Source organism: Trachurus japonicus, chromosome 20 (genome assembly GCF_045865225.1).
Source record: "Trachurus japonicus isolate A0001 chromosome 20, Traja_1.0".
Classification (NCBI taxonomy): domain Eukaryota; kingdom Metazoa; phylum Chordata; class Actinopteri; order Carangiformes; family Carangidae; genus Trachurus; species Trachurus japonicus.
Window position 1 is genome coordinate 8,727,774 of NC_140926.1, and position 24,559 is coordinate 8,752,332.

Genomic DNA, 24,559 nt, shown 5'->3' on the forward strand with positions numbered 1-24,559 from the left:
CCTCCCGCAACACTGACTCTCTGAGGATCAGGAAGTGAGTGGCATAGTGTGTGTTTGAGTGTGTTTCTGGGTAACTATGAGCATGCACTATGGTCGCACGCAGGTGATTACAATCAACTAATTCACAATATATTTGTGTCAAACTGTTACTGCTGACTGTTTCTGTGGAATCCACTTGACCAATCAATTCTAGTTAAATCTGTATAACTACATTTTTACTATATCTTAAAGGGATAGTTCAACATTTTGGCAAATGCCAAATGCCATAATCCCTATTAATTGTCGGTGCAAGCTATTTTTAGAATGGCGGAGCAGAGTTTGATGAGGGACACCAAGAAATCCCATGAGCCTCCGCAGCGTAGCTCTGAGCAGCTCGCGGCTCTACTCCGCCATTCTAAAAATAGCTTAAATTGCACCGACAATTAAAGGTAACGAACCTACTCCTAAAATTATAGGGATTATGGCAACGGGCCAATTTGCCAAAATGTTGAATTATCCCTTTAAAAAGAGGGAATCTTACCAAGACAGATTCAACAGAAGAGAGTGTGAATTAGTTACATCTCACTTCAGAGTTACTGTTGGATGTATTTTGTCACTTCTGACCTGAGCCAGTTGGAGTTTTTGATCCTATAGTATTTATGCCAAACCAAACCATATCGTATAAAAATTACAGAAATCAAACATTTATTACAAAGAGCAATTGTATTAGCCTTTCATTAGATATAAGAATTCACGTCAACAGATTCACAGTTTGTTCACACGCACAAACAACTGGAGAATTCCCCGCTCTGTTTCATGATCAAATATAAAACATGCTTAGTTATTGGTTAAAGAAAAAAAAAAAGATCTAGACCAATTATTACTGAAGAAAATCAGCCAATCAGGTAATATAAAATTCATCACAAACTATTTGCTGGTTCCAGCTTCTCAGATGTGATTATTTGATGCTTTTCTGCTCAGATAACTACAAACTGAATTTCTGGGTTGTAAACTATCTCATAACATTAATAAAAAATAATAATAAGCTATTAAATCAAGAAAATAATGCTTTGTTGCAGCTCTACAGTGTCGCACCAGGTGAAACTGTACCAAAGCCAAGGCAAATATAACCACCGACACGAGCGCTTCTATTTCTGCATTTGAGCGAAACCTGCAAATAACCTCATTGTGTAGAATAAGGAATTAAAGAGAGATTACGCTGCACCGTCCCAGCAGGAAGCTCCAAACACACACAGACTCAGTTTAGATAAAACTGCATATTTTATACAAGAAACAGTGTGTGGAGGATTTAAACTCCCACCAGCGCACTTCATCACCAAGACCAACCATCTGGAATGTACTGTATGGCAACAAAAAATATTCCTTTAAGACGAGCCATCTGACTGCTGCGCCTTTTGATATGAGCCAGGTCGTGCTCTGTATCCACAATAAGTATCAAGTATCCAAGTCAAAAGCTCCATAGCAACAAGCCGGAGCTTTTTTATGACCCCCGTGCGTATACTGTGGAGCTTAATGAAATCCTGTTCTTGTTCCCTCATAGATCTACGCAGCGAAACACAGCCGGAGTTTGGCCGTCTCACTGTGTAAACCTTTTTCAGAGCATCAATTAATGGCAATCAAATGGAGGAGTCTCAAGCAGAGGGAATCAAGGCCTGTGCAAAGAATCTAATTTGGTGTTTAAAAGCTCCCCAGTCTGTCCGCCTCTCTCTCTCTCTCTCTCTCTCTCATGTGCTTAGTCAGAGAGGAAACCACAAAGAAGAAATGTAAAGGAAGAAACAGTGTGATATTGTACATCTATTAGCTTCAACCCACTCCTAATGGACACTATCAGTCATATTTTGTCCGGTGTAACTGACACCATGCGCACGAAACCCAGTCAAAACCAGTGGGTGACATATACTGCAATCCAAGAGGTCACATCCATGTCAAGTTGGGAGCTTTTGTCAGCTGTGGAACCAGGAAATGGGAGGAGGATCGTAGGCGGAGGTCTGCTGACACTGACGAAACCGATGCTCTAACCCCCAACCCCCCGACAGTCTGAGTTTGGGGTCAGCCGCAGCCCAGACAGTGTCATTTTATCTTTGATTGATGAAAAACATCATCTTTTCATACCATAGTACAGTAACAGCTTTCTGTAGTTTCTCCGCTCTGGGTTAAGTGTGATAACCCCAAAACTGCACGAGACAAAAAACCATCGACAAAGCAGATAGTGTCTCACCCAGTCACTTTTTCCAGTCACACACAGACTGAATATCCTCAGCTGGTAGGTGACAACCTCTTTATCACCTCTTATCTTCTACACTTCCAGTAATGGACCTTTTTTTTGCAGGAGTTTGGCTCATAGGTCACCTCCCTGCAGTGTTTCCAGGAGGTGTCATCTGTCTTCCCCTCTAATCAATCATAGTGATTTCAGCAATAAAAACAAAATCTGATAATCCCACTGTCCAGTAGCCTAACGCCTCAGCGGAAAACAGCCAAAACACACAGCTCAAGACCTCACGGTGAACAGTGAAGTAGCTATTCAGCAGCTAAGGAGCCAGATATTTCCCTCCGTGCATGAAGATGGAGGCTTTTCACCAACTTATAACTTGCAATGTGATGGGCGCTGTCACATAGCTAACACAGAAAACAGCACTAATTACAGTTAATTGATTACAAATTAACCAGAAATGATAGCTTGGCAGGGATTCCATGTGGAGGTGAAATGTTTGGATAAGTCTGAGGGTCTTTGACTGACACAGGACCTGAAAGTACCTGCCCTTGGGCCTGAGTAGGCTATTGTCAATTATGTTCTGGATTGATTCAATTTCAATTGATAAGATAGCAATTCAATTCAATATTAAGACATTACAGTCACAATAACAAATTTGACTGGATATGTATTAGGCTGCATCATCAATTTGATTTGATATTTGTTGTAAATTGAACTCATTAAATAATGCTAACATTAGGAACAGACCCCCCAAAACACTTAAAATAATTAACCTTGTATGGCTAACTAATGTGCATTATTGATCTACCTGGTATGAACAGGTGTAGCCTACACCTTCCCATCGCTTCTTCGTGCTTCAGCCCAGCTCCTCGCTGTCTTTGTACTTTATAGATCCGACATGCAACCACATTATCTTCCATCACCGGGAGCTCTTCTGCCATGTTTGTTGATGCTCACGCGCAGTTAGCCCTGTTTGATTAGGTAACGAGCGGAGCGCACCTGCGGAGCACGAGCACACCTTAATTGTGCTCAATTCAAACGTTTTATCAACGATATTCATACGACGATGCCTTTACGTTCACTTCGTTGTGTCGAGACGAGCAAACAAACGTTGGAAACGTCCAAACAGAGGAGAGGCTACAGGTGCAGGGAGCGGCTAAGCTAAGGTAAGCTAACAGCTAACTTATTTTAGGTAGCCTAGCTTCCGTCCACGTCCAGGTGTAAACACTAAACAGACTGACTCTGTGTCTGATCAAGTAAATATCAGCAGACGGACTGTTGAATTAAAGGATGTTATCTGATTTTTCATTTTAGTTCATTAACGATTGAATTTACAGCTCTGACGTTACTGGCCCATTAGTGTATATGATTGATGGTCAACATGACAATTTAACATCAGCTCTCTATATGATTTGGCGATCGGATCTTCAATCGCTTAAAAGTGTTCATATCTGAACCAAATTTTTGTCAAATTGCAGATATTTATTATTTTATCACTATCTGAACATCCTTCAGGCGACTCCTGCAGCTCTGCACCTGAGCTCACTCACGTCACGTGACTGGATCTCGTGACAGCACACGTCATCCATGGTGGGGGTTGGGGGGGTTATGGTTTGAATGGATATCGGATTATTCAAATGAGGATCGATAATAAATGGAGAATCGATTTTTTTTTCAACCCAGAACTAAAAGGCATATAATGTGTTGATAATCAGTGAATTTTAGAAGAGGCACTCATCATCACTCCCTTTGAAATAACCCAGACCAGCTGCTGGCTGTGAGATATTAGAGTCATAATCTCCTCATCTACCTCTTCATCCAAAATTAATATTTTCCAAAATGACTTTTCTTTCAGGGTCATGTCCATGCAGCACACCTGTATATGGCCATCATCAACAATCTGCTCCACAAGTTGCTGCTCATGCTGTTCAGGAACAGGTTTGAAAAGATCACTGACATGACAACCACAAAAAAAAATTCTTCCTCTTCCTCATCTTTGCATTGGAAAAAAAAAAGAAACATAACTGCATCACAGCCATCTGGTAAGAGAACAGACGCACCATGGTTTTCAAAGTCATCTGACAACATTTACATGATATGAAGGTTAATATCAACAAACTGGCCGGTCAGCTGTGACATTTATAAAATGAAAAAATCCTGACATCCCCAACACGTCTGAGCAGTTTCTTTTTTTTTTTTTCTCCACCCTCAAGTGAGAGAAGAATATACGCATATAGTTCTGCATGCTGCTCACTTTCTCTCATGGAATGACAATAAGGCCAACAGGGAAAACTCTCCCTCCCCTCCACCGCCTCCCCCCCATCCTTCCACCTCTGTGCCTCCCCCACAACACCAATAAGTGTCTCTGCAGCCATTTTCCATTAAATCCCGGTTTTAACCCCCGTGACCCCGAGATATACACAAAGCTCACTCCATCCCCCACCAGACAAGGGAATTGAATTAGTGTTACTGTGTGAGATATGAACGCTCCTGGCTACGGCAACACAGATTAGGTGCTTTCAGATCAAAAGGCGCTTTATTAGGGCGGGTGTAGTACTACGGCGTGAGACTGGTAAAGACTCCTGGTGACGAGAGAGTTGAGTGCGGCGCTAAATTAAATGCAGACACGCAAAAACAGCGATTCTGGGATGGCGTGTAGTGCAGACAGCATCCCTTCTTCTTCTTCCTCTTCCTCCTCCCTCCGCTCCCTCCTCATTTTCTACCTCCTGGAAGATTGTGTTAAAAAAAGACAAGTGTGAATAATGCTCTGCTGTGCTGCTTCACACAGCCCGGTCAACTGCTGTCTGTCTGATGTGTGTGTTTCTGTGTGTGTGTGTGTCTGTGCCCAGTCAGATGTGTTTGAATAATTCAGGTTTTTGAAGGCTGACACAGTATTACGGCTTCAACGTTTGAGTTGATAAACTGCAAGTTGGTTCATTTTCAAGCCAAGAAAAATCACAGATTCCACAGATTTTTCATTTTTATTTCTAGGCCTCTCTTTCTCTCTAAACCACCTCTATAAGAGCAAACCGTATAAGTCTATATACATGGTCCTAGTCCTAGTCCTCGTATCCCAACACTCCTTCCCTCTCTGTCTCCATTACACAAATAAGGATATTCCCATTTCCAAGCGACAACAGTCATCCATCACTTCCACCCAGAGTCGCTCAGCACGAGACACCTTATACATAACTGTCCCCGCTGGATGAAACCCTTACTGTGTCCTCGCACAGAAATGTGTGAGTCCTATACACACAGGAGCATCAATGTTTATAGGCAGTGTAGAGGTTTTACTGTCTCACATACAGATTTCTGTAGAGTTGCATACACTTACTGCTTGTAGCTTGATATATTTGTACATCTCTTGATTGCTCTCTTCCTTCCACAAAGTGTCTTGACATTTCCATCATTATCATTTGTTAATGTTACTGTTTTCATATTTATACCACGTCCTGCGAGGTCTCCTGTGAGTCCCTGACTACACTTTAAATGCCACTCATGATGATGATGATATTTTCCCAGTGAAGACAATAGACGGTATTGACTTTCTCCGAGTGCTCAGAGCACTCAGCGGTGATTAACTGAACCCTCCACGCCAGAATTGAGTAACATAATAAACATCGATTGCAGGTACATCCTCCACCGCTGAATATCATCTAATGAAATCAGCATATACATTATCTATACTTTAATGTGCACTGCAGCACGAAGAAGAGCCTTTACTGGTTTGCTGTGGTTCAGCCTTGGTTACCTTGGTGACGGGCTGATGGGTCAGCGCACTCCGCACATGTACCTGCACGAGCGAAGGAGCAACGTAACATGGTCCTTGCAAATATCCGCGTCCACGTCTGTGTGAACATGAAGCGGCGTGCGGTGCGACTGTGTCATGGTGATGACACGGAGGAAAGTGCGAATAATACATCACAACTGCACTGGAAGCAGCGGCTGTGGCACGCATGACTGCAGCGACGCAGGGTTTGCACGCCGACAGGTGCAATCCTTTCTCGTTCTTAGAAGTGCAAGTCCATTTCTTCAACATGAATCCACAAGAGCAGCCAAGCAACAGCAGCCCATGCACATTGTAGAATTTGCAATAGGCTATATCATTTAATTCATTAAGTGAAGAATGGTATTTGATCAAATCTGACCCGGTGATTATTTGCGCTGTGTTTGTTTGCTTCCATAGAAATGTAACAGGGGGGAAACATTTTCCACATGAAGCTATGAACAACAAAAACAAAAAATAGGGAAACGGCAGCAAAGTCATGCTCCAATGAAAATGTTTGTTTTGTGATGCAACGTATGATACTGACAGACAAAATAACTTCATCGTCGGCTGCTTTGGTCACATCCCGCTGCATATGAAAGTTTTAGAGAAGAGAAGCAAATAGGAGCCACCAAAGATAATATTACAGATATTCATTTCACACATTAGTTATAAAACAAACCACTGGCTTGTAAAACAGTAGTTTTGTGAATGGTGTAAAATAAAATGCGGTGTCGGTGCACTTGACTTTTTGTTTATTTACAATAGTTCTTTAAAGGGATAGTTCAACATTTTGGCAAATTGGCCCATTGCCATAATCGCTATAGTCATAGCAGTAGGTTCATTACCTTTAATTGTAGGTGTAAGCTATTTTCAGTACGGCGGAGCGCAGCAGCTGGCTGCTCAGAGCTACGCTATGGAGGCTAAGGGAATTTCTTGGTTTCCCTCATTAAACTCATCAAATTCAACATCCCAAAACTCCACAGCGCTTTTGTAGACAAGTTGTGACCTGAACAACCACCACGCTATGAGATAATGACGGAACGATACGAAACGGAGCCGTTTTCGAGGTAAATACAGGGTAAATACGGAGACTGCTTGCTGAAAAACTGTCCCTGAACGCAACGCGCATCAGCGGTTTTGTATGTATTTACCTCGAAAACGGCTCCGTTTCGTATCGTTCCGTCATTATCTCATAGCGTGGTGGTTGTGCAGCTCACAACTTGTCTACAAAAGCGCTGTGGAGTTTTGGGATTTTGTATTTGATGAGTTTAATGAGGGAAACCAAGAAATTCCGTTAGCCTCCATAGCGTAGCTCTGAGCAGCCTTTTGCTGCGCTCCGCCGTACTGAAAATAGCTTACACCTACAATTAAAGGTAATGAACCTACTGCTATGACTATAGCGATTATGGCAATGGGCCAATTTGCCAAAATGTTGAACTATCCCTTTAAATGTCAGTGCCTCAGATCACATATTTGGCTTCATTCATCTACAATTATGCTTTAATACTAATCTGAACCCAAATTCTCTCCTCAAAATTTGCCCTGAAACTGGTATTTCACTGGTATTAGATAACATGACACTTTTTTTAACACTGAATCACAGTGTGTTACGTAGCTGCAGCAGCTTCAAAACCCTGTTGCCTGAGTCCATATGACTTCGAGAGACGGAACGTCTTGCTCTGCTTCGGGCTTGAGCAGAATAAGTAATCTCGGTCTTTCTCATTCTCCCACGCTATCTCTTTCTAACTTTTCTCTTTGTGAGTGAAGAGCGGCGCCTTTGAAGCCGGCTGTACGGGGAGTTCACTCTGTGAAACCAGCTTTTCTCTTCACTCTTTGACATCACACAACTTTTCGTCTCTGCTTGATAAAATATACATATAAACCATGTTTTATTCATGTTCTCCGTGTGTACTATATGTACAGATGTAATACGCACGCTGAGGTCTCATTCAGGTGAGTTTGTGAATGAAACCTGCGAAGCCCTGTGACTGCAAATCATCACCTTTATTTTTTATTATGCACAATCTAAATAATGAAAAATTAGTGCAAGTTGTATGATATCTGACGCTGTGATGTTGCCGTCGTCGTCTCACATGATGACAGCTTTTCATCCACGTGGATTAAAATTCACTTGAGCATAATAAATCAATCACATCATGTATCAGCAGAGGTTCTATTTACATTAATTCATTATAACTTGACTTATCAAGCCTTCACAGCATCTCCATGTAGATGTAGAGACTTGTTTCTCTGTGTACTGACGTCCTCTGTTTCTCTGCAAACAACTCTGACACTCATTAAAATTAGACTTGACTCTTACTCATGTTATGTCTCTCCCTCACTTTCAGTTTCTAAAAATGAAGGATGGGCCTTTAAGTCTCTGTAGCAAGCTCTAAAGAGCAATGTGCATGTGTGTGTATGTATGAGGGAGGGGGGGTTCTGTCTGAATAGAGAGGCGGCTTTTCTCTTCATTGTGTGTGACATCTCATAGCTTTGGTCTGAGCTTGATCAAGCGCCTGTTTAGTTTCACTTCCTTCCTCTATTCCATTTCCTGATTTCCTGTGCATGTCGCGGCTCACAGCCACTCTGTAAGAGGCTCTCAGCTGCTGTTCTCACACTGAATGCACTTTATAATCCTGGGTCATGGGAAATGAAGTAGACAAAAGATTAACACAGTTTTAAGTTTATACATTTGTAGTAAAACAGAAGCTCTGGTTTGCACCTTTAAGCAGCTGTACAGTATGTGTGTTAAAATGGCTGCGTCAGTGGCCTCACGTTGCTTCTGCTGCCTGTCAACATTTCAACTCTTTGTTTTTAGCCTACCCCGCTTTGCTAACAGCATCAGAGGGAAAAAAAACACAGATTCAAGATGGTAAATGCTTCATCAAGCTGTGTTTAAAGGAGTTGTGGTGTCTTCTCAGGAAAAAAAGTGAGATTCAGCACAACACCGACCCAATTGTTTCAAGAAAAAAGGACAGAAAGAGCCGGAGCTTGATGTTCCACAAGCAGTTCACAGTTCCTCTAAATACTAAACGCCTGATTTTGACAGAGCGAGACAAAAACAACCACAGATTATGTGGTGTTTTCTCTGCTAGAAAAGCAAAACGCAGCAGTCGCTGTGGTTGTGGAGTTGTGTCTAGACGATGTAATTGGTTCATTGCAAAACTGTGAAACAACGATCAAAGGTGGTCAAACTTTGAGCTCTTCATCTTGAACCTCGTAACCGTCACAATTTCATGCATGCGTGAACAGAGTAAACACGGGCCGTCCACTCCGATGACTGTTCATTGTACTTGCAACGATGTTGATCAGAGGAGGCCTAACTGCGCAGATCAACTCATTTCATCAGTAAATAGACTGATCCCAGCAGCTACTTCATCTTATCGTTTTAGTGCTTTCTCCTTCTGCATACAAATAGGAGTCCAGTCCTGAAGAGAAATGTCTCACTCCGCAGCCCACACACAAAAAAAACAAAACACGCCAACACAGTTATTGTCACAGAATGAGAAACAGCACAACATCTCACAGAGCTTCTGAAGCATTGTGCTTTAATTACGCAGCTAATCGCAGCACTGCGGACGAACCCTTCAGGGTCCTTTATGTCCACAGAGACTCCAGACAGGCTCTTTGTAGCCCTGTCCGTTCACTGCCTTTGTCTTTCCATCTCTTGGGTCCCATGGGTGAGGCCACAGTGGCGTCCCATGTGTTAATACCGGCCAATGATAAAGTAGCTGCCACGGCACTCATGAATTATGCAGGGGGTGGGAAAGCAACTCCACCCTCAGTTATGTAAATTTAACTTTGGTGGGTGGGGGGGCGAGGGGGGCGGGGGCAGAAACAGTGCCGGGGTGGTAAAGGGAGGTGGCATCCAGCTTCATGGTGTATGAATATGAATATGTGTGTTTAAAGGGGAAGACAAGAGTCGTGATCTACTGACACACATATACAGAAGTGGTCAGTATTCAGTATAAGTCGGGTTTCCTCTGTAATACACAAAAGGCAACATGCAGAAGCTGGTTTCCACAAATGTTTTGACCGCCATATGATTGAGGACCACCTAAAAACCTCAAACTATACCGCGTAAAATATTCCAACACTACACTCAGACTGACAGTTCATTGGAAATACAGTTAAGAGACCAGTCCAGTTAGAAGCCAATGGCAGTAAAAGCAGCTCTTGTGTACAGCATTCGCTCCCATGCACTTTGTAAATATATACTACTAATGCTGATTTTCCTCTGAATATAGTTTTATCACTGGCTTAGTGTGTGTGAGTAAGTCATCCAGCCATGCATAAAACAAACTCTGCCTATAAATAACCCAGTCTGTGCCAGGCCAGGCTCTGAGCATATGTAAAGCTCACCACCACCACCACCACCGTTCCTCTACACATCGGAGGCTCAGTTGTGTGTCATTATGTCATGGCTGAAAGCAAACGCTGAACTATTGATGTCTCTTTATCACTAATTGTATTGTATCTGGCATAACTTCTAACGGTAAATGCACGGACGGGCTCCTCTTACAGCCTCCCAATCTAGTTTTCTCTGAAATCCTCGAGTAAACAGATCCCAAGAAGAGTCTGATTTCCATTTCCACTGACGACATTAGTTTTTTTTTTTTTTTTTGTTAAAGATTGTCCACTTGACCTGTGTTCTCTTGTCTAACAGCGGATATCCAATTTGACTGTGAAAGAGCAGTAATGGCAATATCATATTGACTGTGTGCCACTGTGACATTGAGTTTAGAGTGTGTTTTCCAGGAAACAGGCCCAAGCCCACTCTCCATCATCACCGGTACAGTACAACATGGGACTGACATCAAAGGCTTAATCACCAGTTTTGGATCGGAGCAGAGCATTAGGGGCATCCATTACAGATGAATATACTATGTGTGTGTGTTGCTGCTATAGTCTAATTATTGTACAGCAGGTCTGCAGGCTCAGTAGGTGAGTCTACCTCACTCTGTGTTGTCACTGTGCCAGACGGACAGATTCACTGTTATGAAGGCAAATATTAATCTGGTCCTGGCTCCGGCTTTCCTGTTACTGAAGCAGATGGTATCTGACAAAACAACACATCACATCTCTATCTATCTATCTATCTATCTATCTATCTATCTATCTATCTATCTATCTATCTATCTATCTATCTATCTTTGATTCTCAATAAATAGGCACTATAATAAAATACCTAATTACTCCTATAGATTCACCTCTTTATCCATAATAATAATGTACTTGATTATTCCGATGAGCACACTTCTTTATTCAGAGATGCCCTGATTAAACCTTTGTTGTCACTTCACCTTCTCCACTACGTCTACATCACCTATAGAGGGCAGATTGAGGAGCCCTCAGCTTTACTGTTCATGGTTGACCAACATTGACCATTAGTAACAGCTATTACCACTAACCTATGATACAATAAGTGAAAGAATTAGAGGAAGACAGTTTTTTTTCGTCATTTGCGCTCATAATGTAACTTTTACGGCACTATAAGTTGGTCCGGATCTGTTGTTACCAAACTCCGTCTAGTTGCTGTAGTTTTAAAGTTTCCTTGCGCGCTGTTAAAGGTGCATCCTTGACAAAGCAATAATAACAGGCTGAACACAGCAGTGATGGTCACACTTTTCCTTCGGGATATGTTACTCACACTTTAATGTGGTCGAGTGAGTGAAATTTCCACTGTTATCATTTGTTGACTCGTCATTTTGGCCACCAGATGACAGGCTTGGGGGCGGGCACGAGCGGTGGAAGTGAGATGTTAAAAAGTTAAACATTTCTATAAACCAAGTGATAAACTGTGGATTAAACGAAGCCGAGTTGTATATCAGACTATTATCATTCATTATAAGATCTGGCGATGTTGTGGCTTCAATAGAAATTTGCCCAGAAGCAAAAAAAGTTAAAATGGTCGTAATCCTGACGAGGTCTGGTGGTCGTGCGCTCCTACTGTACATCAGAGGGTTTCAAGTTGTAGTTTGGCGACGGAGCGAAAACACAGGGTGATAATAATATGTGTGTAGGCTAAGTTGTTGTCTTACCTGTGACATTTGCGGTCTGAGGTTGATCTCCTTCAGGTTGATGGTCTGAGGTCTCAGGTTGTTGAGCAGATGGCACAGCAGGACTCCATCCCGGAGGGTCTGGGCCAGGTCGAATACCTGAGCAGACTCCCATGTAACGCGGTGGTTAGCCGGCAGCACCTTGCAGTTGATCAGCCACAGCGCGCACTGCCTCCAGTACTCCATCATGGTGATGGTGAGTTGAGCCGCGAAGGAGAGCTTGGAGAGGGGTTTGTTTTAGTTTTCTTGTTTTGTTATTTTGTTGTTTTCTTGTTCAGGTTGGACTGAGAGAAACAGCTGGAGGCTCGACAGCGCGTGTCAGACCCTGTCCATGCGACATCCGCTGACTGTGAGACCCGACGAGGAGGAGCAGAGACCCGCTGCTGCTGCTGCTGCTGCTGCTGCTGCTGCTGAGGGAGACACGGCGGCCGCTCCAAGGATGACAGTCCGGTGTACTGAGGCTGTGGATGGAGCGAGCGCACCCTGCACTCTTCCTCTCTTTCTCTCTCTCTGTCGCTCTCTCGCACACTCTCTTACACACACACATACACACACCCTCTCTCTTCCCTCCCCCTCGCCTCGTTCTTCACCTCCTCTGCTTGCCACCCATAGGCTGACTCTCCTATGAAATTATAGTAACACAAATATCAGAATACAAACTGCAAACTCACTGAAAACAATGTGTTATTTAACTGTTAGTATCCTTTTTTTTCATTTTTATCATATATGCTGCCTTCATGTGTAAACATATACCTCAGAGTTTACAAATAGAGCTTATTTAAAAGTGATTGAACAAACCTAATAGGTGCTTCTTTCTGAGGCAAAGACCCAGTTTCCTTCATTAAAGCATCTAATATATAATAATAATCTAAACCTATCTCATCTGACATTGGACATAATCAAATAGGACCAGGTTGCTGAAGGTATAAGCAGAGATATAGACAGCTGTGAAAGAGGGGCACATATTGAAATGAATGTGAAAATATATCCAAAATATGTAACGTGAATGTGTCAGACCCAGTTTCCTTCATTAAAGCATCTAATATACATTAATAATAATCTAAACCTAATAATCTCATCTGACATTGGACATAATGAGGCATCTTGAAGTGCTACACATTTTCTATTATGTTTAATGTATGCCTCAACAGCATTAATGCATGAGGTAATCTCACACCTTTAATACGTGCAGGTCTAGCATGTGTATTTATATATTCATGAATGGCTGTGTGCTCTTTTCTGCATGAGTGAATCATTAGTTTGGGCAGGAAATGGTGTGGCTCATGTAAAAAGCAGATGTGCGTGCGTGTGTCTGTGTGTGTGTTATCGGCCTCTGCTCAATATGCGCTGAAGACACTCAATGCTAAAGTGGTGCATGTGGGCACAGTGACGGAGGCCATTTATGATTCAGTGTCAGGATGTTTGCATATTTTAACACTTGTCTTTACAGAATGTGTATATTCAGTCAGTCCTCAGCTGGCTGCTTCTTATTTTCTCCTCAGCACAGCAGTGGTCTTACAAATGGCCACCTCCAAAGTCATATGTGGGCTTCTTTTTTTAATATCTAAATAAAAAAGCACTAGATGACCTTGTCTAATAAAGCCATTTCTAGTTTCGACCACTGTTACCTCTGTTGAAGAACGAAAACAGAACTTCTGTTTTACAACTTCCATGCTAATGGTATCAGTATCAGATTGTTTTTTTGTCTGATAAAGAAGAAGCAACACATGAGCTTGTTACTGTAAATTAATTAATAACTCAGACTGATTTGCTTTTATGGTTTAAGACTGACGTTTATTATGTGACTGGCAATATTTTATCTCCCTTTTTTATTACTATTAAAAAGTCCAACACACTCATCTTTGTAAATGCATAAACCAACTTGTCATCAGACTGGGAGCATACAGAGCCAATATAATAGTCTAACTGACAGTGGTTTATCTTTTATTACTTCTGTGTGGGTGAAATGAGGAAACTGTTCTGGTTCAGATACTCGCAGACTTCTCTGGTCGAGCAAAACAGGCGTTGGATTTAGTGTTTCAAACAGCTCGAGGTGGGGTATTATTATTATTTGCTCTGGACCGACTGTGACAACTTGGCAATAACTGAAATATTTCCTCAGTCACTGTCGAGCTGCTCTTATGCAAGATGATTTAGCTCCAAGTGGTCGAGAAGAGAGGAGAAGACACGAATGAGAAGCAGTAGAGAGCACTTCAGTTTGCTTACAGGTTTTTATTGATCCCTCTTGGGGTGATAGCACAACACAAAGCAATAGGCTACATAAAGACTGCGGTGTGGATAGATGATGATGTGAATAAACATCTGGAGCAGAAGAAAAGCTGTTCATGAAAGTGGAGCATTTTCTATTGCTAAATCATGAAAGCATAATAAAGATCCGGTATGTGAAAATGAATACGACTGAGCTGAGCAGAAATGTGCTTGTAATCACATTCAGGGTGTTAAATGAAGCTCTGTGGATGTGCAGGAAAGAAAAGAAGAACTACGCACCTTCCTGATCAGTTTAATTTTATAAAGTGAAACAAAATCCACAGTATAAGATTTGCAGAGAGAAGGAACCTCGCTATATGTGGATGAATCAGCCTGAGAGGCCTGTGCAAACAGTACTGTGAAGATTAGTCTCCTGTGTGTGCAGTTGTAAATACTTCTCTGATCCTCACTTTCTTCTCCATCGCTGATTCTTCTCTTCATATTTGTGCAGAAGATTTGGACGGATGTCAGAGGAGCAGGGATGGCAACAGTCCTAACTCTTTTGTTTATCCCCTAGTTAACGCTGCTATAGGCCTCGACTGCTGGAGGACTTCCCATGATGCACTGAGCTCCTCTCTCTTTCTCTCTCCATCTGTAGGCCTACTCCTTCATATCCCAGCGCTGCGTTGTAGCTATACTTCTGTGCCTCCTTGGCTCCTTTCTCTTCACAGTGTATGCAGATGAGGACTGATAAAGACGTTGGACTTGTGAGCATCCAGCTTTGTCGTCTTCCTCCGCTTCACTCTGGATGCCATCGCTGGCATTGCACAGATGACAGGAGAGGTGGCTCGCGGCCGGATGCTGGCATACCTCTTAGCACCCGTCTCCTGTTTCAGCTTCCTCTCCCAGGCTGGAAAGACAGCCACACAGCCAGGCAATTATCAGCATTCCTCTGATTAATACCCTACAGGGGCTCAGGATGGATGCTTTATCGTAGCTTTTCAGTGCTGGAACCATTATGACACAAAATATTAACAAACTGCTTAGTTGCAGTGGCAGCAATACTGTTAATTCTTCACGAAATAGCTTTACATGAAATTACCATGAAGCCGATAATCTGGCTGGCAACCGTTTCATGAAAAGATGCAGTAATTGCCCCCAGATCTCTGTCAATGCAGGTGAATTATTTGCCTATACCTGGGTTTGACCAGCCCTGAAAGGTAATGACTAACCACTTTGGCTTCCAAGAAACAGCATGATTGTGTCTGTGCACATATGGTAGACTTGATATTGCTGCCAGAATTTCCTCCTTTTTGTAACAGCACTTAATTAAAACGATCAAATAGGACCAGGTTGCTGAAGGTAGGCTATAAGCAGAGATATAGACTGTGAAAGAGGGGCACATATTGAACGGAATATCCAAAATATGTAACGTGAATGTGTCAGATGTATGCCCTCTTAGTTACTGGGCAAGTTCTGGCATCAAGTAACATGTGAGTGGCATCTTTTCCACTCCAACTCCCACATGATCAAAGCCCCCTAAGCTGCAGCCGGCCCCCCCGGACACTCGGGCACGGGCGCTGGCACATTGTCTGGACTCCATCGATATCTTCCCGCAGCTCTGCCAGGCGGTAATTTTCAGAGCTTCAGTCCGCTCATTGTGTCACTTGATCTGGTGACAGTGGCTGATCTATTTGTGCAGCTCTGCTCTGCTCTCTGTGTGAAGGGCACGTTATCTCCCTGCAGAGAAAAGCCAACGCTCTCTGTTTCCTGCTGATTTGCCTTATGGAGAATGATCTTTCAGCTGTATCTGTGATCTCCACGTGTTTACATGTATTTCAATGGAGGTTTTTTTTTGTTTTCAATTAAGAGAGACCCTGATTTGAATTCTCCTACATTTCTACTTTCAAGATAATACCTTCCAGGACTTATTTACAAACAGTAAATACCTTTGGTTGTCTCCCAGAGCGAATTCTCTGCAACCCAGATGCAACACTGAAGATGACCACATTGGGTTTTGCTCATTGTTTTCTAACTGCTATCGATCGCCTGACCCTTCCCTTAGCACTCTATTTTGCTGGTTTAGGAGGCCAGAGGAGAAATCAATGACCTGGGATACCCATGAGAGGCCTGGGATAAGTGGAGACTGGCCAGGCCTCGCAGGGTTTCATCAGAGTGGGAACAGCAGAGTGGGAGCAGCTGGGGGAGCTGTCCGGATGGAGGCAGTGGAGTGGAAGGCATACAGACAGAGCATGACAGATCAAAATGACCAAGTGACTTTTTACACTGTATAGTAATTTGCCCTCTGGCTTTGCGGTACAATCCATTAGGAGCACGGATTCACGGATAAATGAAAACTGAGGTTCGCTTCCAGTCCTGTCTGTGGTTTAGTCCACAGAAACTCAAATAACCCCGGAGTCTCTCAAGTGGAGATTATTCTGCAAGATGTAAAACATTTACTGATCAACATATTTGTATCTTGCAATATGTAAATTAACAACAGATCTCATTAATTATAAGGAAACATAATCTTTTTGGATTTGCTGTATACAAATTCGTTGTATTAACATAATCTCTATTAGCTATGTAGGGATGGTGATGTCAGCCACTTTGATCCAGACTGAAATATCTTGAAAACTATAGTTGCTGTGAAGATCTGAATTATTTTGGTGGTTCAGTGGCTTTTCTACTATCACAAATAGCTCTTGTGTCTCTATTATCACTGGCTGTAGTTTATCATACTTATTTATTTATTTATTTTCTATCAAACCAACATTCATGCTCCCTTCAGGATTAACTGTAACTTTTGGTGATCCTCTGACCTTTCCTCTAGCGCCATCATCAGGTCATAAGTATATCTCTACTACACTTTGGTTCATGATCAGATAACCTGCAGATGAAGATAGTTCCCTCTGCAGGTTAGTATGCTAACATGCTAAACAGCAGCAGCATGTGGTGACATTAGCATTTATCTTAAAGCAGCTAAATGAGTGTTGTGAACATGGCTTTGGCTCCTATAGGCCTGTTGCTACTGAAAAGATCCCATTCAGCAACATGTTGTGAGTAAATGAGGACAACACCAAGTCTATAAATCAGCCAGCACGTTAACCGGTGCTGTTGTGCTGCATTTAAGTCCCTGAAGTGACAATTAAACCAAGAATGGGTGCACTAAACTTTCTGTTTTAAACCTAGCATCACTAAACAGCACCTCCTTGGCCTCCCCCCTAAAAACCCTGAGTGTCCATTGGTGGGTGCTTATCACCGTTGTTGGTGCCCACCCCCCGAGTTAGGAAACTTAGACTGACACAGCTTCATACAACATTTGTAGTGGAGGTTACAAGGTGAGGAGAGGGCTGAGCTGTGGACAAGGAGCTAAGGTACGGTCCTTTCAATGGTAAGTTTATGTAATGACAGAATATTAACACATGCATCTTAACGAGTAGGCCTAAGACATACTTACCAAATGCTTGTGCTTTAAAGAGGAGTAGAAACTAAGAATATTTTATATTTTAGTATTTATCTGTGATGTAATGAAGTTAAATACATTTTGAGTTGCCAAACTTTTCCAGCTGAAACAAAACAAATGGGAATTTATATAATTTGACTCAAGTTTCCAGGCAAAACACTGAAAACAGTGTGTGTTTTGTGGCTAACAGTATATTTGATCATTTCCAACAATAATGAGCTGTTCTTCTATGTCATCAGTGGAAATTCTTTCAACAGACTTCTTTTAAAGGTTGTATTTTAAAATGTAATGAAAATGTTTTAGTCAAGAATCTTCTATGTGAACACAGATGGCCTTGAGCGTGGCCGACAGAGCCATTGGGGCCGTTATCGGGGCAGCAGTGGCAGATGCAGCGGGTAAGATAAACTCACTGTGTGTTACTTGATGCTGATAGTAATAAATAAAAGACAGAACTTTTCATTTTACAAACCTAAACTGCCTCATTCACGTTTCATATCACTTTCATGCTTCAATCACTTTTTATTCTGGTTTATTTCTCATGTTACAAATATGATACTTATGAGTTTCCATATGTCACCTGTCATAGGAATTAACTAATTGTTAATTATTTGTGATTAAATGTCTTGAAAATGCTATCAAAGCTTTTCAGATGTGACCAAATGTGGAGTTATCTGCAGTGTTGCATGGGAGCATTATCAGTAGCATTATCTGCACACAACATCTGTACACACTGATAAAGTACAGGGGTGGTGCCTTAACTTGTATAAGTGCTGTTGACCTGCGCACAATGTTATGAAAGCTGAGGAAGGTTTTATGTTCATAACAACCACATAATGATGCATATATGACAAAGCTGTCACTGTTGAACATGTAACTCTTGTTCTCTCGCTCCAGTAGCCACAACACACACATCTGCCCCTGTTATGTTATCTGTTATCGACCGCCTGTATGTACAGTGGGTCATGTCAAACACATTAGGGAAACATAACTATTGAATGTTCCACTGTTTTTCTCCCTCTTTTATGTGTGTGTGTGTGTGTGTGTGTGTGTGTGTGTGTGTGTGTGTGTGTGTGTGTCTCTCTCTATCCCATCCAGCCCAGCCAATGCACTGGATCTACAATCCAGACAGGCTCAAAGAAGTTCTCTCTGATCTGGAGCCCTGTCCTGAGTTCAGGCCACAGTCTGCAAATCCTTTCTACCGCCGGACGACGGGCGAGCAGACCTGCTATGGAGACCAAGCCTACGTCCTGCTGGAGTCGCTGAGCCAGTGTGGAGGTACTGAAACCACATGACACATGGCGTATGTCTGTGTTGCTGTTGAGGTATAATTACCAGACAGTGACAGTTTACATTATACAGCACATTAATCCTGACTCCTTGTTTCCTATCATGACGAAAAGTGGCTCCTCAAACATAAACACTGAATCTGTGTCTGTCAGACTTTTCCATCTGTCTTTCTCATGTTACACCTCAACAAACCCTGTGACAGATTTAGTTGTTTTCACTTACAGCCTCTTCCTGTCCTCTTCTTCCTGTAACCATATCAAATTTCCTGTAAAACATAATGTTTATAGACATAAAGTAGGAGTCAACCACAGTCTATTTGTTTATGGCAATTACTTTTAAAATCTTTAAAAGCAAAATTCAGCTTTTTTTCCAAATTCATTTTCTATTGCATGAGATGAGACTCATGTTTGTGTGGTAAATGTAAGGAAACAGCTGGCTAAACCAAAGTGTATACATGTGATGTGCCACCAAAACAACTCTAACCTCAGTTTTTTCAGTCACTCAGTAAAACTAAAATTAGGTACACAGCCTGAGGGTTGTATGCTCCCACCAACCAGTCAAGTTAGAGGAAATACAGTCACAATCTCCCTCTCCTGAGTTACAACACTGAATAATGACCTGAGGTGTTTTTACACAATATGATGGAGCAGTGAAGTTGACCTTTGACCTTTTGGATGTGTTATCACTGCATTGTTTTATTCTATCAGACTGTTGGGGTAAAATTCTTATGGCACCAGCTTCCAATCTGTTCATCTCTAAACCTAAACTGATGTTTGCACCAAATTTAAAGTTTAATTAAGGGGTTATACTTCTATTAAACAAACTGATTATAATGCTAAAAGCTGTGTGTTGTGTTTCTAGGTGTAAAGGCACCTGAAACATGTCATGTTTGTCTGTGATGTGTTGGCAGATGTCGATGTGGACGACTTGACCAAGCGCTTCTACAAATTCTTTGGCCCAGGAACAGTGTACGACCTGCCTCTCAATGATCCCTACAGAAAGAAAGGAGGTACTGTACCTGTCCAGTTAACCAAATAACACTCTCTTTATAGTTGATGTATTGATGCAAATGCATTAATGATCAACTTTAACAAGCCTGAAACGATGTGACTGTCTCTGTTGCTGTCTGAAATGTAATGATTTCCCTGTCTGGCGATGAAAATGTTCCACACAGAGCCGTTGTTGTGTTTGTTTTTTTGCCATCATGATGTCACATAAATGCAGAGCTGCTGTAACTCACCATAACAGCACACAGACCTGTGGGCACAGTAAACTGTAGCTGGCTTTATGTCTGTCAGTAATATATGAGGAGCTCTGTCATCATGAGCGGTGATAACAACCATGACTGAGGACACAAAGAAAAGAGCTCCACCTACAGAAACTTCAACTGCATCAACACGCTCTATGGAAATGTTTCCTTCCTCTCTGGCTTGTTTTGCTCTCGAACCACATTTTCCATGCGTCAACGAGGATGAAACTGTGAAGTCAGTGACTATTCATTCTTCTTTCTGTATGAAATAATGTTTGTTCAATGTGTCAGGTCCCAGAGCCATCCTGCCGATCGATGGGCCCTGGAGGAATGGCAGCCTGAAGGCTTTCATGAGAAACGTAGATGCCGGCAAAGAAGAAACTGGTAAAGATAACGGATCATGAATAAGTGTCCGTATTTTCACTTCCCTTTTACAGTAACAGGCCATGGAAAATATACACACGTCTACAGTATTATGTCATTACATCCATTTGTGAGAAATGGACTGGATGTCCAAATCAATTTCAAAGCCAAATAGTACACATAAGGAAGAGTGTACCTCCTCAATTGAATGTTTTTTCCCCCAGTACTTCTTACTCTTCCATATAGTTATTGAAAGTTTCCATTCCCAATAATTAATTTGTGTCATAATTCTTTTGTTTTACAGTAAGTGATATCTGTAGTTATAGTAAAAAAAGAAAGAAAAAAATGATGACTGGAGTAGAAGTGTTTTCCATTCATCATAGTGTTTTACACTGAGCACATCAGTGTTCAACTGGTTCTTATAAATGTCTAGTCATATGGTTTTTGTGTGTGGCATTTGAGACTAAAGTAGCATTTTGAGAATAATTACTGTAACATTGTTTTGAATGTAAAGTTTCATTTTGCAGGAGAAGTTATAGGGGTTTTGCCCATTGTGTGTTTTTGGATTTGTGTTAGAGTTCTGAGAGTATGAGGCATGCTTTCAGAAAATGTGTGTAAACAATCGAGAAAAACTGTTAGATATAAAACAGTAAAACAACTGTGTAAAAACCTATAATCTGTGTGTTTGTGTTTGGAGGCTCTGACGGGGACTGTATGATGGACGGCGTCACTAAACTGGCTCCACTGGTGGCCATGTTTGCTGGTCAGCCTCAGATGCTGGAGAAAGTGGAGAAAGCCGTACGGGTCACCCAGAACGAAGACATGTGTGTGGCTGTGACTCTGGCTGCAGCCAGGTGAGTGTGATGGGTTTCTCATATACAGTACCGTACCTCACAGGTTTAACTGTGGGTTGTATGTAGCTTCTAGGATAACAGAGAAAATAACACACCGTACAAATTCAGTTTGTTCCACTGAAAGTCCTGTAAAACTTAATCCCCCAGCACAAATACTGCGGCCCAAATCTGAGGTTTCTTATGATTATGATGACAAAAAAAGGGGAAGAGAGTGAATTGAGAGGATTGTTTCACCTTTGTTTGTCTGTTTGACCTTCAGGTTTTTGGAGCATTTCATCCTGAATGGTCCAGATCCCAAAGCTCTGGATGCAGTTCTGGCTCAGCTGAATGACCCAAAGAGGCAGAACCCTCAGGAGCTGGACCGGGCTGTAATTGGTAGGATTTCAATAAGTCATATTAAACTGTTAGTTTTTACATCTCAGTCTTACTACAATCCAAAGAAATTAGATGCAACATGTGTGTTGTGTTGTATTTTACTCTGGAAGCCGTGTGGATGGATTTTGTGTGAGATCTGCTGGAGAGGGTTAGACACCAAGAGGTCTTATGGGAAATGTGGTCAAAACTGGAAGAGACACTAAGTCCTACGCACAGGAACACGATCATCTTTTGAGATCCAGCCACAAATGAGCTCCAGGGTTTAAACAGCACTCTGTCTTTTTCCTCTTCTCTTTTTTTTTGTGTACCTCCCTGTCCCTGTGTCTCCACTGAAGCACAACTCCACCAGGTGAAGGACAACCTCTCCAAGAAGTCCCAGCAGCTCATACCTGCTGTGTTCACAAACACATGAGGTAAGGCGGTTGCTTCCAGCAGGATCCAGGTCTGTTGACTCGGGATGACCTGCGTGGTCTTCCTGTCAGTAGATCTGTTAGATGGTTCTCCGCTCTTTGATCTCCTGACTAATGGGCTCCCTCCTGCTTCCTCCTCGTTTCCACCTCCCGCTGGTACAAATGTCTCAGGTTTTACAGGCCTGAACATTTGGGCTGCTTTTGTGTACACATGCCCTGTTCATATGCCAATGATATAAGGAGTACAGTACAGCAACGCATTGTATTTTTTGCTTTTTCAAAGAAATAACATAGATATTTTCTTTCATTATGAGAAAACTTGAACAGTCTTCATCCTCTGATGGTTTTCTGTGTGTCTCAGCTTTGCCAGGTGCATTCCAGGGAGCGCTTCACGGCATCCTGGCGCTGAACCAGCTGGATGAAGCAGTCAGGGACACCATCCGCTGCGGGGGATGCACCGCCAGCCGATCCTCCTTCATAGGAGCCTGTTTCGGAGCACAGGTACTTTAGGCATCTAAACCCTAAATTGTTACACTGCAAAAACGTGAAAATCTTTCCAAGAATATTTGTCTTATTTCTTGTCAAAATGTCTAATTTCTACTCAATACTAACCTCTTTCCACTGAAAATAAGACTCATCACCTAAAAATGATCTTGTTTTTATATCATTTTCAGTTTCAAACTAATATTCACTTAAAATAAGCCTGTGCATATTCTCATTTGTCCAGGTCATAGTGTCTCAAAGGAGGTTAAATCGAAAGCAACTGGACTTAGTTATTTATTAATAAATATAACTGAACTGATTAATCAGTTGCTTTCGATTTGACCTCCTTTGAGACACTTGAAATAAGTAGAAAAATCTGCCAGTAAAAGCAAGTTTTTTGTGTTTTTAATAAGAAAGAAAAACTTGCTCCACTATCAGATTTTTCTACTTATTTCAAGTGAAAATATGCTTGAAAGAAGTAAAAAGTGTCTAAAAATAAGCTACTTTTATGTGATGAGTCTTACAGTATTTGTAAGTAGAATGAGATTGTTTCGACTAGAAATAAGACAAATGTTCTTGGTAAGAGTTTGAATTTTTGCAGTGTAATCATGGGTGGAACAGTAAAAGCATCATCAGTCACTGGAAAGAATGAATGAAATGAAATGTATTCATTGTACTTGGGTAGAAAATGTTGAGGGGAAATGAGTTGTAGTAGTGGGATGCAGAGGGAGAGGGTTGAGGGAGCAGTGAGGAGGCTGGATGCCTGACTTATCAAGCTGGGGAGCGGGTAGAGAGAGTGAGCAGCTGAGAACGAGGCTGGATGTCCTGAAGAAGCAGGGGAGCAAGAAGGAGAAATGGTGATATGGAGGCTGGAGACTGGTGAAGCAAGGCAGGCTGAGAGGTGAGAGGGAGGCAGGCAGTGGAAACGGAGCATAAAGCATGCAGCCAATAAGAGTAGAAGGGATGGAGAGCTGGGGTTGATGGGTAGCAGGTGTGTCGGCTGATTGAAACTCAAGTAACTGACAGAGGCGCATACACACACCTACGCACACACAGGTCAACAGCAGCATGTAAAAATATATCATTTTGCATATTGTTGCCTTTCATAGCAGATGTGTTTGATGAACCTACAGTGATTCGATATTGTGAAACTTCCTGTGATGCTTTCAGCCGTTACCTTGATGTGTTTTCAGACTGGTCTCCAGGGAATCCCGGAGTCTTGGAGGAAGAAGACGCTCAGATATCCTCTGCTGCTGGAGTTAGCCGAAAAGGTGGTCAAAAAATAAGTCAGCAAATGTAGTTTAGCTTGAATTCAATTATATTTTCTCATATTGCAGATGTACAGTAACTTGACACGACGATCCATGACAGTTGCATTTTAAAAGTCTCGTACTGAATGAAACTCGAATTTTTTTGCTTGTGCCAAAGCTGCATCATGCAAGAAAGAGAAAATCTGACATGAAACATATTTATCACCATTATAAGCAAAGAAAATAAAGAACTTTATTTAACGTGTGTCTGTGTGTGTGTTGTTCCATTATCTTTTTTCAACTTCTTTTCCTCAAAGTGGACATTTGGGATTTCCTGCTCCCAAGAAAACATGAAACCTGAAGTTATGTTTCAGCAGGTTTTGGTCTTCTCTGTCCCTTGAGCACTTTCTGTTATTGTGAAGTGAAAGAGCAGATACAGATTTACTCCTGGAACAACCAGGGAGTGCAACATGTTCCTTCCTCAGAGGAGTTGTTCTACCGTCTGAAAAGTGCTGACTTCCATATCCATGTGTTTAAAACACCCGCCCCAACAATGCTGAAAGTCAGCCAAGCA

General features: G+C 42.0%; 1 protein-coding gene and 1 pseudogene across 5 annotated transcripts in view; one reads left to right on the forward strand and one right to left on the reverse strand.

The window, feature by feature from the left end:
• Positions 1 to 12,603, reverse strand: part of vav3a (vav guanine nucleotide exchange factor 3a) — a 99,350-nt gene extending 86,747 nt beyond the window's left edge. For 3 of the 4 annotated variants that reach the window (XM_085764036.1, XM_085764039.1, XM_085764040.1), the window contains exon 1: positions 12,023 to 12,497. In XM_085764036.1, the coding sequence (XP_085620162.1) occupies positions 12,023 to 12,229 (207 nt within the window). In that variant the 5' untranslated portion in view covers positions 12,230 to 12,497. Of the gene's footprint in view, positions 1 to 12,022 lie in introns of all 4 variants that reach the window. The other variant, XM_085764038.1, reaches the window with a different exon arrangement.
• Positions 12,604 to 17,563: 4,960 nt separating this feature from the next.
• Positions 17,564 to 24,040, forward strand: LOC146966394 (crystallin J1B-like; annotated as a pseudogene). Its single transcript, XR_015034503.1, has 10 exons — positions 17,564 to 17,642; positions 18,043 to 18,109; positions 18,810 to 18,989; positions 19,912 to 20,010; positions 20,542 to 20,634; positions 21,311 to 21,467; positions 21,727 to 21,842; positions 22,178 to 22,255; positions 22,614 to 22,753; positions 23,929 to 24,040. The product of XR_015034503.1 is annotated as a crystallin J1B-like (transcript).
• The last annotated feature ends 519 nt before the right edge of the window (positions 24,041 to 24,559 follow it).